This window comes from Arachis hypogaea, chromosome 16 (genome assembly GCF_003086295.3).
Source record: "Arachis hypogaea cultivar Tifrunner chromosome 16, arahy.Tifrunner.gnm2.J5K5, whole genome shotgun sequence".
Classification (NCBI taxonomy): Eukaryota; Viridiplantae; Streptophyta; class Magnoliopsida; order Fabales; family Fabaceae; genus Arachis; species Arachis hypogaea.
In genome coordinates this window covers 121,686,143-121,702,158 of record NC_092051.1, presented here as the reverse complement: position 1 = coordinate 121,702,158, position 16,016 = coordinate 121,686,143, and the positions used below count along the sequence as shown (strand labels likewise).

Sequence of the window (16,016 nt, the reverse complement as noted above, 5' to 3'; positions counted from 1 at the left end):
AGTTCGCACGAACCAACCCATGAAGCAAATCCTCCAAAAGACGGATGTTGCAGGAAGAATGGTTCAATGGGCAATAGAGCTCTCCGAGTTCGACTTGAAGTACGAAACTCGGACGGCGATTAAAGCCCAGTGCCTCGCCGACTTCATTGCAGAATATGCAGGGGATCAAGAGGATAAACCAACTACCTGGGAACTCTACGTGGATGGATCCTCCAATAAAATAGGAAGCGGCGCAGGCATAATATTGGTAGATGAAAGGGGAACCCAGATAGAGGTCTCCCTCAAGTTTGAGTTCCCAGCTTCAAATAATCAGGCAGAATATGAAGCCTTGATCGCAGGATTAAAGCTGACAGAAGAAGTCGGTGCTACCAAGGTAATGGTATACAGTGACTCTCAAGTGGTGACCTCCCAAATAAGTGGAGAATATCAGGCAAAAGACCCAAATATGAAGAAATACTTGGAAAAAACTCTGGAGCACCTCGGGCGTTTTGCAGAAACCGAGGTCACGCACATAACTCGGGACCTAAATAGCAGAGCAGACGCCCTATCCAAGTTAGCAAGTACCAAGCCAGGGGGAAATAACAGAAGCCTGATCCAAGAAACTCTCCAGGAACCTTCAGTGGTAAAAATGGAAGACAAACAAGAAGTCTTTGAAGTGGTCGGATTAAACCTCGGATGGATGAACCCCTTGGTCGAATACCTGAAATTCGACATCCTCCCCAAGGAGGAAAAGGAGGCAAAGAAAATCCGAAGGGAAGCGCAACACTATACCTTGGTGAAAAATATTCTCTATAGAAGAAGGATATCGACACCATTGTTAAAGTGTGTGCCGACCTCAAGAGCCACTGAGGTATTAGAGGAGGTACACAGTGGAATCTGCGGGAACCATCTCGGAGCAAGGTCGTTAGCCAGAAAGGTGATCCGAGCTGGATTCTACTGGCCAACCTTGCAGAAAGATGCCACAGACTTTGTGAAAAAATGCCAACCATGTCAAATGCATGCAAATTTCCACGTGGCCCCCCCAGAGGAGCTCATCAGTGTCACCTCCCCATGGCCCTTTGCAAAATGGGGAATGGATTTGTTAGGTCCTTTTCCCCAGGCGCCAGGACAAGTTAAATACCTAATAGTGGGAATAGATTATTTCACAAAGTGGATAGAAGCAGAACCACTGGCCACCATCACTGCACAAAGAAGTCGGAGGTTCCTCTACAAAAATATAATCACAAGGTATGGGATACCTTATTCCATTACCACAGATAACGGAACCCAGTTCACCGACTCCACCTTTAGAAGCCTAGTAGCCAGTATGAACATCAAACACCAGTTCACCTTAGTGGAACACCCACAAGCCAATGGGCAAGCCGAAGCAGCCAACAAAGTCATACTGGCAGGGCTGAAGAAAAGATTACAAGATGCGAAAGGAGCTTGGGCTGAAGAGCTCCAACAAGTACTATGGGCTTACAGAACAACCCCCCAATCCGCCACTGGAGAAACACCCTTCCGACTAGTTTATGGCGTAGAAGCCATGATCCCAATAGAGGTCAATGAGCAAAGCCCAAGAGTGATTTTCCACGACGAGATCAGGAATATACAGGGGCATAAAGAGGAGCTCGACTTGCTCCCCGAAATCCGAGAAGAAGCCCAGATAAGAGAAGCAGCATTGAAGCAAAGGATGACCGCGAGATACAACAAAAAAGTCATTCGAAGGAGTTTCACCCCAGATGACTTGGTCCTAATCAGAAACGATATTGGAGTCAACAAATCAGGAGAAGGAAAGCTCGCTGCTAATTGGAAAGGACCATACAAGATCAACGAGGTCTTAGGAAAGGGCTATTATAGGGTAACCGACTTCGACGGCAACGAGTTACCCAGGTCATGGCATGCTTATAATATGAAAAGGTACTACAGCTAAAAGCGAACCCTACTCCCTGATGTACTCTTTTCCCGATTTCATGATTTTTTCCCAAAATCAAAGGGTTTTTTCTGAAAAGGGTTTTTAACGAGGCATCATAGTAGGGGCTAAGGGAAAACAAATAATCAAAAGCCCTTAGTAGCAATAAGGTACCTCCTCAATTAATAAAGATCTCTTTCATTTTAAATATCTCTTTTAAATTCCCTTTTTATTCCCTTTCTACGAAACGCGCCGATTTAAGCTCGACAAAGCGTGAAAATCCCATGAATCGATCTAGATGGTCGTCAGGATAAAACGACGAGGTACAAGTCGGCGTAAAGAGCCTATAGAAGTCGATCATGATAAACTCGGGAGCAGTCCGACTCACAAGACGGAATGCAAAACCGAGTAAAATTAAAATGAATCGCAAAAGTAGCCTAAGTCACAAAAAACTCAATGAAACAAAATTGAGTACTAGGAATAACAAAAAGAGATAGGAAAAAACTAAGGAAAAATAGTAAGGCTGCCTCGAGGATCAAGGAAATTCAGAAAAGCAGGCAAGCCCCAAAGAAAAGGTTTTTTCCAGAAAAGATCAAAGAGTCAAAAGAACCACGAACAGAAAAGCATGCGCGCATAAGGTAACTCAAAACCCTTATCCAAAAAGGGCATTTATTTAAAACGCTAAATTAAACCCTTATTAAAAAAGGGCATCATAAATTGTTTTGTTTACGGCCTTAAAAGGCCAAAAATTGTTCAAACACGAACAAATAAATATAAAGAGTTTAAAAAAGGGGGGGTCCACAGGCCGGACCCCCAATAGCCAAATCACTTCTTTGCAAGAGGAGTAGGAGGATCACCACCACCAGGACTAGGGGTTGGAGAGAAAGTCGGAGGAGCAGCAGAAGAACTCGGAGCGTCCTTAGAGCGAGGAGGGGACTCTATGATCCTCTGCCCCCGAGTCTTCAAATCAGACTCAGACTCCACCACGGGGACAGGAGGATCCACGATGGCACCATCAATGACAACCTTATCAGGGTCCAAAGGAGAAAGGTCCAAGTCAGGAGCAATAACTCCGACCTGCTCCTTGAAAACCCTCCAGGCCTCATCAGCACCATCCGCAATAGAGTCCTCCAACTCGGTATAGGCCTTCCGAGCATTCAGCAAGTCATTCTTTACAGACACAAGATCAGCAAATAAACTGTTGTAGCTGGCTTGCGCTGCTTTCCTCAAATCCACCTCCATGTTGCATTGGGCTTGCAACTTCTGCTCCTTCTCCCGGAGGCTGTCCCTCTCCTCCTTCAGCTTGGCGACTTTCCCCTCCAACTCCCTCTCATGCTCCTGATATATGCGAAGCCTACCCTCCAGCTCCTCGACCCTCGAGGTCGCCCCTAAAGAGCTGATAGGAGTCTTCTCAAATATATCCAAGAGTTTGCCACAAACCCCCGCCGTCTTGAGACTCTCCTCAACCACAGTGGTGAGGTAGTGCCGAACAGAAACATCATCCATACTCATACGAGCATGAGGATAGATGTTCTTTCGGACGAACGCAAGAGCATCCGCCTCACCAGAAGCGCCAGACTCTAAGGTCTTGCGCTTCTTCGGCTCTGGTTCGGGAGTAGGTCGGACGGAAGGGGGTGGCAGAGAGGAAGCAGAGGAAGAAATCACAATAGGTTGGGAGGGAGTCCCAACATTCCGAGGAGGAGGAGAAGGAGAGACAACCACCCTAGCACCACCAGATCTGGCACGAGACTTCGCCTTGGCTTCCTGAACCCTTTGGAAAGACTCTTGAGCATTTCTCTTTGCCATCTCTGCAAAAACAAATTGGTAGCTAAAAGTCAGACAAGTCGGTAAAAGAAATTGCAAGTCGGAAATAAGTGAGAAAACGCAAAAAGCTACCTAGTTGCGACTGGACAAAGGCCGGTGACCCCTGGAGAAATTTTTTAGTATCCAAGTATGGGGCCCTCCCCCACACTTCTCGGAGGAACCCCACAATGGCCGCCTCCACCTCATCCAGGTCGTCCAGACCATATTTCTCGCAGGGGGAGGCCTCCAGCCAATATAAAGGAAATCGGGGAGAAGAATCATCATCCAGGAAAAAGGGGTGGTGACCCTCTACTGCTTGAACTTTGAAAAAATAGTTTTTGAAATCGTGAAAGGATTCGTCAAAAAGGGTAAAAAGCCTCCGACCTTGAATGGCCCGGAAGGACACCCACTGTTGCTTATTATTTAACCCACTGAAGGGCTTGGTCATATGGAAGAGATAGAAGAAAATCCTCAGAGAAGTCGGGAACTCTAAGGCCTGGCTGATAAATTGGTAAATTTTCAAAAAACCCCAAGAGTTGGGGTGAAGCTGGGTGGGAGCAACCCGGCAATGACGCAACACAGACATTTGAAACTCTGAAAAGGGGAGAAAAACGCCCAAACGAGTGACCATACTCTCATACATAAAAAAGAAATGAGGGGCCGTCTCGTCGGCCCTCCCGAAGCAAACCCGGTCTTCTGGACCCGGGACTACCAACTCGTACTTCGGCTCATCTTCTTCAGAAGTACAAATTCTATAGTGAGTACGAAGGTGGGTGATAAATTCAGTATCAACTGAGGGCTCCTCCCCTAGGACCGTAACATCAACCCACTGGGAGAGAGCATCTACGGAAGCCATTTTCTTTTCTTAAAAAGGGTGACAAGAAACCTACAAAAGAAAAGGAAAATCAACACACGGTCTCTAAGGGAAGGGGTACGGAACTAAAGCCTACAAACCAATCTACCTACAAGATAAAGGCATGCAGATAGAAAGCATGTTACAGAAGGGGAAAAAGCTAACCTTTAAGTCTGAAATCAAACTGGAGGAAGTAAAAACCTTCGAAACGCAAGAAATGCAACACGAACGAATGCAGGGAAAATTTGAAAGATCGCAGAAACGAAACAACGAAAGAGAGGGAAAAGTATTTATAAGAACGTTAGGGGCATAATGGTAAAATGGGGGCAATCCTTAATAAAGGTGCACCGTTACCAAGGCCATTAAATCCCTACGCACACCCAACGGACACGACGCTTGATTAGACGTAACCGTCAGAACCGAAAGGTAAAAAAAAAATCACGTCGGTTCTTAAACCATCACGTCGGTCCTCTCGCAAATCGGTCAAGACCCCGAGTTGAATACTCGAACCCAACTCTTAAAAAAAAAAAGAAATTGGGCTCGAGTAGGGGCACTGTTCATACCCTGGCCCAATAAATAGGGCCCAGGACCCAAGCAAAGACGCCCAACCCAAAGGGTTGAGCGTCTCCCCAGCACCAGCCTTTATCCCAGAAGTCGGTACTGAACACGACCTGTTCTTGGGAAGTCGGATACGAGGGTCAGCTGGCAGATAACACTCATTTAAATGAGTAACTGCCCCTAGAAACTCTCTAACCACTTCATAGAGCCATATCTTAACTTCCCTAAGATATGGGAACGGTTATCCACCTAAAAAGGTGGCACTACTCCAGCGGTGGTTATTGGTTCACCACTATAAATACCCTGACACCCCTCAGGTATCACTAAGTTCCAATATACATTCAAACCTGCTCCCACTCTTGCTAACTTAGGCATCGGAGTGTCTTTGCAGGTACCACCCCCCATTCTTTCTCACGCACAAGTCGGACGGAGGAACACCGAGTACTAGGTTCACTCGATAGTCACCTCCCTCACTTGTTTGGGCCAACCGACGCCATCCGGCCCATTAATCTCCGGTTACCCACCGTAACAATTATTATTATTATTATTTAAAAAATAAGAATTGGAGATGTTTTCAAAGGAAGAGATTGTCACGAAGAGAGTAATATTATCAATATGAAACTTGCATTTTTCACACTTTTTTTATTTTTAATATTGGGAGAAGCTTGATATATAACAACCATATAAGAGTGCATCGTACTTGACCGAAATGTGACGGCTGCAATTATCAAATCGGACGGTCCATTTTTGGACCAGTAATTAAACGGTCTGATTTCAGACATGATAGGTACACAAATCGGACCGTCCGATTTGTGTACCCCATGCCACGCGTAAGCTATGCAACCACCTCATCCCCTCTTCTTGTATATGCCCGAGTACCCCCTTTCCCTTTCATCCCCTCTCACTTTGTTTCAACACTCCTCAATCCCACCATATTCAACCTCCATTGATAGTAATATTCAAGGTTTGAAAAATATAAATTTTGGATCACCAATCTTTAATAATGTCAAGAAGAAGAAGAATAAAAGATGTCAATCGTCTAGAATTTCACATTACTAATTATCTTGATCATCCTAATTATGTAAATTTTATTTTTAAATTATTTGATTTAATTATAGTAATAGTAGAAATGTTAGAAATTAATGATAATAAAATATAGTGATAATATTAGTTAGAAGTAAGTTAGCAGTGGCCAATGAGTTATAGCTCAAATGGCATAGTCTTCCCATACTCAATTAAGAGGTTACAGGTTCGAGTCTCCTATCTTTGGTAAAAAAAAAAAAAGTTAGCAGTGATAACTATTTGTGATAGTGTTAAAGATTTGCTAATATTTAAATAGTTTGATTTAATTAAGATAATAATGATAATATTAGAGATTAGTAATAATATAATAAATTATAGTGATTATCTTATGTTAGTGATTTAGTGTAATAATATTAATTTATATTATGATTCTGGATGTATTGATAATAAATTAAGGAAAAGTATAGATAGATAATGAAAATATTAAATAATGTGAACAATAGATATATTGGATGTTCATTTCACTAGGTGTATAGATAGTTATTTTAATATTAAAATTTAGATGATTAATTTGGAGGTGTAATGCATTTTTATTTGATTGGTAGTTGTTTATGTTGTTTAACATAGTCATTGTTTACCTAGCACTCCTCATAAATTAATTGATACTGTTTTGTGGGGTCATAATTTTTATTAAATTGAGTAGGTAGGAATGATAATAAAATATAACGAGTATGTATGAATTGTTATTAATTGCAGTAATTAGGAGGATTATACGTGTAATAGTAAATTAAATAATGTAAGTTGTATAGTAATAATTTTTATTAAGGTTTTGGTAATAAATAAATTGAGGAGTATTAATTGTTAGTAATAAATTAATAGTCGTAATAATTTTTACTAAGGTATGATAATAAATAATTATTATGAGTATAATATAGGAGATATATCAAAATTATTGAACTAATTATTTTTTTATGAGTGTAATATAAATATTCAATAAAAAAAATTTTCTTCCCATGCAACAAATCGCATGGTCCGACTTCTGTGACGGAACTATCCACCACACACAAATCGGACGGTCCAATTTGCGTCTCCTCCCACCTGCAAGAAATCGGACCGTCCAATTTCCCTCCGTCATCTAACCGCCGTCACACCAGTGTAAAACACCTATAAGCTCCATAAACGGGCATTACACCAAACCTTCCATTATATGTAAAAAAATTAGCCCATTTTTCACTCCCTATATTATATAGTTGAATGGTGATTTTTTTTCTTGAATTAAGAGGATATAGACTTAGAGTGCATTTCTTTTTGAGAAAGTCTATGAAACAACAATTTTTGTATTAAAATTTGGCCAACACTTAATTAGTAAAAGAAAAATAAGTAATTTTATACTATTAAATATAATCTCACACTATTAAAAATATTATTAATAGTTAATTAATGGTTACAAATTACAAAATTTACTGTCTTAACACTCTTCTTTCTTTTTATGGACTCTTGTTTAAGTGACTAATAAAATAAAACAAAATTTCTCTTGACTGAGAAAATATTTTCTTAGAAATTGAGATTTTAAACATCTCACCCCTCAGGTAAGATTTGAATTAAGATTTGAATCCATCCCTGCTCTGGGAAGAGTCTGAGATTGCTTATTATTATCTGAGTTCCATTTCCTACATTTATTAATGGCACCTGCAGCGGACTTTTCTGACAATAATTGAGGATCTTAATTTTGGGTGTTGAGGAGGTAAACAATGCAACTAGCCAACTACACACTAATACCCAAACTTTGCTAGAATGGAATCCAAACCATTACAGGGTCTAATATTTATAATTAGACAAAATACACGCAAAAAATCAATCATATACAAAAAAAAATTAATTACTAAATTAATCACTTATATAAAATAAAAAATATACACTAAAAATAAATTAAACAACAATAATATAAAATAAATTAAATGATATATATTTATAAAAAACACAATAACTAATTTAATCGTTGAGTTTTAGCATACACAAAAGTTTTGAATATTTTCAAATTATTATTGAATATCTTCTGGTAAGATTTAAGTGTCAAGTAACATAACTAGCAATAACAAAACCCTCTAAGCTCCAGTCTTCCATTATTCTCTTATATAGACTCTAGAATTTGAAACACTATAACACAAGAAATGCATATTGAACTCTGCAGTGTAATTTCCTTGATGTATATGCAAGTTCAATTCCATGCATTATATTGTCATGTTTCTGTATGCTATATTCCTTTTGTATAATACCAACGTAAATCATCTATTGTACCTTTGACCAAGTTTTTATTACATGTATTATTACAACTCATAATATATACAATCTTGTAAGCTACTAAAGCGAAAAGGACCTATTCATCAAGAGCATTGTCTACTACACGAACAGGAACAATTGGAATTGAGTCCCACCATTCCCTTAAGCGTCTGTTCCCTGTTCCAGGAGACGACGACGGTGACGGCGGAGACTTAACTCTCTTCAACGTTGTGGCAAAGGCTTGCAGAATGATTCCCATTAGGAAGTACTTAAATGGAATCACTGCCAGTAAGAATGCCAAACCACTCATTGCCACCATCACTACATTTGCATGCTGCCAATAAGAACAAAGCACTCAGTACTATTTACTAGAACCAACAAATACGCCATACACAATTTATCTATAACCAAAAAGTTTTGGTACAAATATTAAAAAGCCAAAAAATATTAAAGGAAGGAATGAAGTACCTTATCTGCCTTGTAAATAAGTATTGACCATATCTTTAGCATTGCTATATTAGCTATCTGCATGATCTCATGAACAGTATACAATCCATGCTGGGCTGAGACAATGCTCTCCACCGTGGACTGATCCGAAGCCATACTTGTTCTACTTATTACTATCTCTTTGCGCTTCTCACATATCCTGTTTTTTCTTGCCTCAAGCATCTTTACTATCACCCATATCAAGAAACATGCGATTGCCTTACCAACCCACTCCCTGCGGTCTACATCATGTTAAATCCTTTCTTGTATGCCAAAAGAAAAAGGTGGCATCTTCACGTGAAGATGATAGCTAAGATGTGGACATGTGCTATGTTAAACACTTTAGTCAAATATGTCAAACTATCAAACAATTCTCAGATATAATTTTTACATGAATTTCACATCAGTAGGCACCAAAGAAAAAATGTTATGGGTACTTATTGCGTATGAGATACCCTGCGACTCATGTCTCATCTAATGATGAATGAAGTATAAATCGACACTCTGTCCTATATAGAGTATTTACACATGGTGAACGAAAATATTTAAGTACCTAACAGTTTGAAGGGTATACAAGCAAAGATGCATAAGAGTGAAGAACAAAGGATGAGAGAACTTACATATAAGTGATTATGAGAGATAGAACAAGAACAGCAACAGTATTTATTGGCCTTTCCCAAGCGAAGATTCCTTGAACCCATGGGACTACATGTTTGAGTGGTTTTAATAGTTCCTATAAAATAAAATTAAATCAGAGTAAACAATGCTTTCAACTCCAAAACATTTATGTATAGTTGAGGATACTTACTATAAGAACCATAACGCTGTCGATGACACCATCATCCTTTAATTCTTCAGTCGTAGCTTTCGCGATGAGAACTTCCTTTTCTTCCTCCCTTGATTGTTTGATAGCTGTCTTCAAGGAAGGACTATCTTCTAAAGCACTCGAGCTACTTTCAACTTCTTGACTTGGCTTCTCTACTATTTTATCAGAAGGTATGGACCTATACATGTTCATAATTCTAAGGATTGAGCTTGCGCTACACGAGTGTCCGCTGTTGACCTTCTTGAGGCTATCCGCGAATTCTTCGAGAACATAATCTCCCTTTGGCAGCTCGTTGTATAAGGAGAATATTAGGAACTTCGTTGGGACAGGTGGTGATATTCTTAGCATTTCTCTGGCTGCATGAAGCCTTATGATTCCCAATATTGTCCTTGCATGAATCTCCCATGCTTGGATTGGACCATTGATATTGTACTTTGATAAAAACTGGTGGAGAAACATTATTTCCCTTATCAGTGCTAGCCAATGTTCGCGCCTCGTGGAACTTGTGAGTTCTGGAAACTCTAGTACAATCTCCTCTGATCTAGAAAATTCAGAAGAAATTTCTTCATGTCAATGACATAAGTAAGATTAGTAATGTGTACATATCAACTTCGACACACTATGCCGACTCGCAACCCATCCAAAGGTGGACAAGATGCCAGATGACAATGTCTCATACTTAATATGTAAGCATTTTCCTTTTCAACAAGAATATCTCCAAAGGATTATGTTGATGCACTTACGAATCAGATGATTCATAGATTATGGCCTTGTCGAAAAGTTGAGCTCCCCAAGGACCTGTGGCAGCTGGTTTTACACCCTGCTCGACATCCTTGGAGAGGTCCATTTTTATAGCATCTTCGTAATTTATTATTCCCGAGGCCTCGAAGTAAAGAGCATAGTTGGTCAGTGTAAGCCTACCTGGCAATTAAAATCAAAGCAACATGAACGAATTAATTTACTAAGATTTCCATTTTAATATTGGAAGGAATAGTCAGATAAACCAAACTGCAGACCAGGCCAACTTGTCGTCCCAATGTGGCGAACGACTCTCTGGGAGCTTGCTGTTCCTTCGACATGTAATATGTATTCGTCATCGGCCAGTTCCACACCATTTGGCTTTGTCTGATTCTGCAAATGCTGTATGCACCTGAGGAATCGGGAATCACAGACAATAAGTATGTTTTCAAAACTCCAAATATCTTTACAAATCAATAGACTACAACTATCAAATCATTTATATGTCCACTAGAAACTTCTATGCCAAATGTTCATATACTATATATACCAAGGTAGTCACCTACTTGTCCATATTTTTTAAGAATATATCGTATGCCGGATGGTGTAGTCGGAGCCCTGTTGGTGCTGTTAGAGTTTCAAAAGTAAACCTTCCATTTGCAACATCTGCTACTAATGGAAATTGTGATCCCATCCACACAAATGCATCTTCTCCGACACTGGCCTCATTAGTAACCTGGAAAAGAAAATGCATCCAGTACAATCAGAAACCTATAATCATAAATGTTCCTATGTACTAAACAAATCTGGTCCGTGTTCTAAACAGAATATTCAACTGACTATTGCAACAAGAAGACGAGCTTCTCATGGCTGGAATTCAACCTCACAATTGAAACAACAAAGAAAGGAAGTAAAAAACATCTATGTTCTGTAGTACCATGAAAAATGAGAAGGAAACACTCTTACAAGTAGAGGCATGATGTCTGAATAAAAAAGAGGGATATCTTCCTGTTCTTGAGTGGCTTTTCGAGCTATCCTTTCTTCGTGCTCCTTTGCTACAGATTCCTGAAAACCTCAAAATGCTAACATTATCCTCTAATCTGATTAAATTACAGGGGATGGCAAAAAGCAAAACTATAGTTCACATCTCATATATATAATAGGGGACAAAGCTGAAATTGAGATCAAGCCAGACCATATCTTTGTTCAGACCATTTTTTTTAATCACAAGATCATAGGCTAATGTTGCATGACATGATTTCAAACTATGCCGTTACTAAAGCAAGCTTACTTTGATTACCATACAAAATTTCATTTATCATATATTCATATTTCTCTTTATTACAAAATATTTAGGAACAAATCTAAATGCCAAAGGCTCATCAGAACTTCAATTTTAAATGTTTTAGAAAGACTCTTTGATCAATATTGAAGATGAAGCTATAACTTATCATCTCAAACCAGCTCGAATGCTTTGCAGCCATAAGTTCGAAAAGGGGAAATTTTCATTTCCCCAGTAAAGTACTTCCTTTGAGATGCGAAGTAATGGAACTAATAGAAAATAACTTATGTCTTCATGCATGTGATGAAAGAAAGATCAATGTCAAGTAAATTCCACCAACAGGCAAATTTTGTCAAGTTAGAGAAACTAAGATGCAAGCTAATCTTCAAGATATCATCACCAAATATTCAAATTGACATATTCACCAAAGTCCTGATTTGAATAAAATGCATTCATGTTTCAAAACTTAGTATAGTATAAATTAACCCCGATTCAAATAACTGTAAATTTGGAAATGTAAGAGTAAGACAATAATTTGCATGTTATACCGTGCCGTCTTCATCATAGTATCTAGGTCTCTCCCAAGCAAGCATCATATCATAGGTCAACCTGCTAAATGAGCCATCGTTGATCTTTTCCTGTATGCTATCCTGGCACATTTTTTGACATAGAGTCTTGCTACTGCAAAATTCCACTAATTTTTTGCAGTAGTCTCCCTCATCCGGGTTCCATCCTGATTCAAATTCTTCCACCAATCCCTCTACTGGAATTTCCAGTTTCCTAATTAAAAACAACAGCAGCAGTAACTAAATATTATACAATGTCATCCAATTACAAATAGTGTATTAACATTCATTAAATATAAGTAAAATCTAATTTTGATACCGTGTAAAACAGTTTTGCATTATGTTATTAACGACGAAAAACAGTTTTGCATTAAATATAAGTAAAATTTGATTTTAATATTATACATTCATTATGTTTTGATTTTAAATTAACTACGTAAATGATGATCCAAATTCATATAACTATACAATTGGATGATAGTGTTAGTGCATAACAATTAAAACTCCAATTATATTATTAAGCAAAAATTGGAATTTGGTCAAATAAACGAACATTTCAGTGATGTAATGTCACATCCATTTATCAATCTTCAATGGGCAAATATTAAATTGGATACAAATAGTATCATTTCCCCCAAGAAGACATTGATAAAAATTCATATATAGATAAAGATGACAAACAAAGTAATATTCCACATGTGTGGCCGTGTCATTTCATCAACAAATTCTTGTAAACAATTCCTCAAATGCAAGTGTATGTGTAGCATTTTTCAATGATATGATATATGAAGTTGAATTTTGATAACAAATGTATTGGTAAGGAAGAATATATTACTGTGCACATCTCTTAAGAACGTCCTCTGCAATGGAAGACAGATACTTTAGCTTTGTAGCCATAACAACCACCCTCTACGTATCTATACGACGCCGTTTCTTCTTCTTCTTCTTCTTGTTGATGCGGTTCGTTCTTTTTTCTATATAACTCTTATCAGTAGCATGTCGTATGTATGGATTATGGAAGCACCGAAATTCACAATCAAGATTGATATTGGGTTTTTTTAAAAAAAAATATATAGAAGGGTTTGACACGTGTGAGCACTATGAGACGCCACGTCATACCTCCCATGCAATGTTAAGCATCATGCTAACTCCTGAATCATGGTTTCATCCAACTCCGTCTTCTACATTTTTTGATAGTATAATAATCTAATCCATTTCTCTCTCGTGCTCAACAACTTCATTTTTTAATATTTTAATTTATTTATATAAAATAAAATAACAATATATAATAATAAAATTGTGTTATTTTCATGCCTTGAAAGAGCCGCTTTTGATAAATATAAATACGTTCATGGTTTATTGACTTTATTCACATAAATTCCTGTAGCTCTGAAGTTATAAGAGCAACTCTAATGCTAAGAAATAGAGTTCCTCTTCTGACATATGAAGATTCAATTACCATTCGAGTGAAAAGAGAAAAAGGGCTCTTCACGGGGATCAAAATTGAGAGTTTCTCTAAACAAAAACTTACAACAACCAATAAAATCATGCCATGTGGTAAGTTAATAAAAAAAATAAAAAATATATTAAATATATATATATATATATATATATATATTAAATACTTATATATCTATTTAATTAATTATTTATATTAATTATTTAATAATTAGTTATATTAAATTATAATTAATATAAATAATTATGTTAAATCAATATCAAATATTATTTATATTGTTATATTAAATTATAATTAATTAAATTTATTTTACATAAAAAATAAATTTAATTTTTATATATTATAAAATAATTTTTAGTTGGATTATTTATTTTTATTTATAAAATTTAAAATACTAATCAAATTTAAGTTATTTATTTTAATATTTTATAATATTGAATTATTTTGAATTTATAAATTTAAATAATATTATTATAAAAAAATAATAATTATATTAATTTTAATTATTTAATTAATTAATTAGGTGGGACCACAATAGGGATTAAAGTTAGTTCCTTCTAATGGAGAAGAGAGAGATTCTTTGAGTTCCTATTTATTGGTTACGACGCAAAATCTGATGTGGAGTTACTTTTTATGACAGATGGGCCATAAATAGGGACGGAAATGAGTTTCCTACTGGAGATGGTCTAAGAGCAACTCCAATGCTAAGAAATAGAGTTCCTCTTCTGACATATGGGAACTCAATTACCATTAGAGTGAAAAGGGAAGGAGGACTCTTCACGTGGATCAAGATTGAGAGTTATTCTAAACAGAGACTTGTAACAACTAATAAAATCATGCCACGTGGTAAGTTAATAAAAAAATAAAAATATATTAAATAATTAAATTATAATTAATTTATTAATAATTATAATAATTTATTATATTAAATACTTATATATCTATTTAATTAATTATTTATATTAATTATTTAATAATTAGTTATATTAACTTATAATTAATATAAATAATTATGTTAAATCAATATCAAATATTATTTATATTGTTATATTAAATCATAATTAATTAAATTTATTTTACATAAAAATAAATTTATTTTTTACATATTATAAAATAATTTTTAGTTGGATTATTTATTTTTATTTATAAAATTTAAAATACTAATCAAATTTAAGTTATTTATTTTAATATTTTATAATATTGAATTATTTTAAATTTATAAATTTAAATAATATTATTATAGAAAAATAATAATTATATTAATTTTAATTACTTTAATTAATTAATTAAGTGAGACCACAATAGGGATTAAAATTAGTTCCTTCTAATGGAGAAGAGAGAGATTATTTGAGTTCCTATTTATTATTTATGATGGAAAAGCTGATGTAGAGTTACTTTTTATGACAGGTGAGCCATAAATAGAGACTGGAATGAGTTCCCTACTGGAGATGGTCTAAGGATAACCCGAAACCGAATAATAATAAGTTATTATTTCAAAACGCTCCTTCTATTTAATTTTTCTATTTAATTTTTATACCATATATTAAAAAAAGAGAAAGTATAAGTAGACAATGAAAATACTAAACAATACGAACAATGGATATATCAAATGTTTAATTTATTAGGTGTGCAGATGGTTATCCAAATATTAAAATTTAGGTGGGTAATTTGAAGGTGTAGTATGTTTTTACTTTATTGGACCAATTTTAGAGACTATTGTTCACAAAACTATTGTCTATCTAGTAAAGTCTATTAAAAAATCATATCTGCTGCACATCAAAGTAATATTGTCATCCAAATTTAACCAAGTAGACCCAACACTAACAAAAACCACTCATTAAAAAGAGCATGATTACACGCGCACATATTATTCTTCCAACCAAGTCATTTATGTTCACGGGGCTTTACGTTATCGTCGTCATCGTCGTTTTCTTCTTCATCTTCTTCGCATTCCGCCTCCTCTTTTCCTTCTCCTTCTCCTCTTCCTCTTTCTTTTTCTTCGCGTGTTTTTTTTTCTCATCGTCATTATTTTGTTGCTGCTATTATTATTGTTATTACAGTAGAAGGTGAAGAGAAAGAGTTTTGAATTGAGCAGGACAACGAGTTCAAATGCAGCTTAATTTATTCTTAAATGAACCGAAATTATATAATAATTGCGACACAATTAACTCAAAAATGAACCAAAATTATATAATATTACAACACAATTAACTCAGAAAGAAAGAGAAGTAGAGAACAATGGTAAGGAATA

The 16,016-nt window shown here is 36.2% G+C and overlaps 1 protein-coding gene across 2 annotated transcripts; it reads right to left on the bottom strand.

Moving 5' to 3' along the window:
* Positions 1–8,220: 8,220 nt before the first annotated feature.
* On the bottom strand, positions 8,221–13,336 carry LOC112754800 (uncharacterized). Of its 2 annotated transcripts, XM_025802575.2 has the most exons (10): positions 13,142–13,334; positions 12,289–12,520; positions 11,425–11,523; positions 11,025–11,194; positions 10,737–10,870; positions 10,464–10,641; positions 9,703–10,261; positions 9,515–9,627; positions 8,877–9,129; positions 8,221–8,742 (listed from the first exon to the last, which is right to left on the bottom strand). In XM_025802575.2, exons 1-10 carry the CDS (start codon positions 13,201–13,203, stop codon positions 8,506–8,508), a joined length of 2,037 nt encoding a protein of 678 aa, XP_025658360.1. In that variant the 5' UTR covers positions 13,204–13,334; the 3' UTR covers positions 8,221–8,505. The 2 variants fall into 2 exon arrangements, with proteins under 2 accessions (XP_025658360.1, XP_072077135.1); XM_072221034.1 differs by lacking the exon at positions 8,221–8,742 and having other exon boundaries at positions 9,064–9,204; positions 13,142–13,336.
* Between the last annotated feature and the right edge of the window lie 2,680 nt (positions 13,337–16,016).

Excerpts from the sequence above, each read along its gene's own strand:
- LOC112754800 (XM_025802575.2), bottom strand. The coding sequence starts at position 13,203 with ATGGCTACAAAGCTAAAGTATCTGTCTTCCATTGCAGAGGACGTTCTT. Across the intron at positions 12,521-13,141 it reads GTTCTTAAGAGATGTGCACA|GAAACTGGAAATTCCAGTAG; the intron begins GTAATATATTCT and ends GTTTTTAATTAG. Across the intron at positions 10,642-10,736 it reads TGGGACGACAAGTTGGCCTG|GTAGGCTTACACTGACCAAC; the intron begins GTCTGCAGTTTG and ends TTTAATTGCCAG.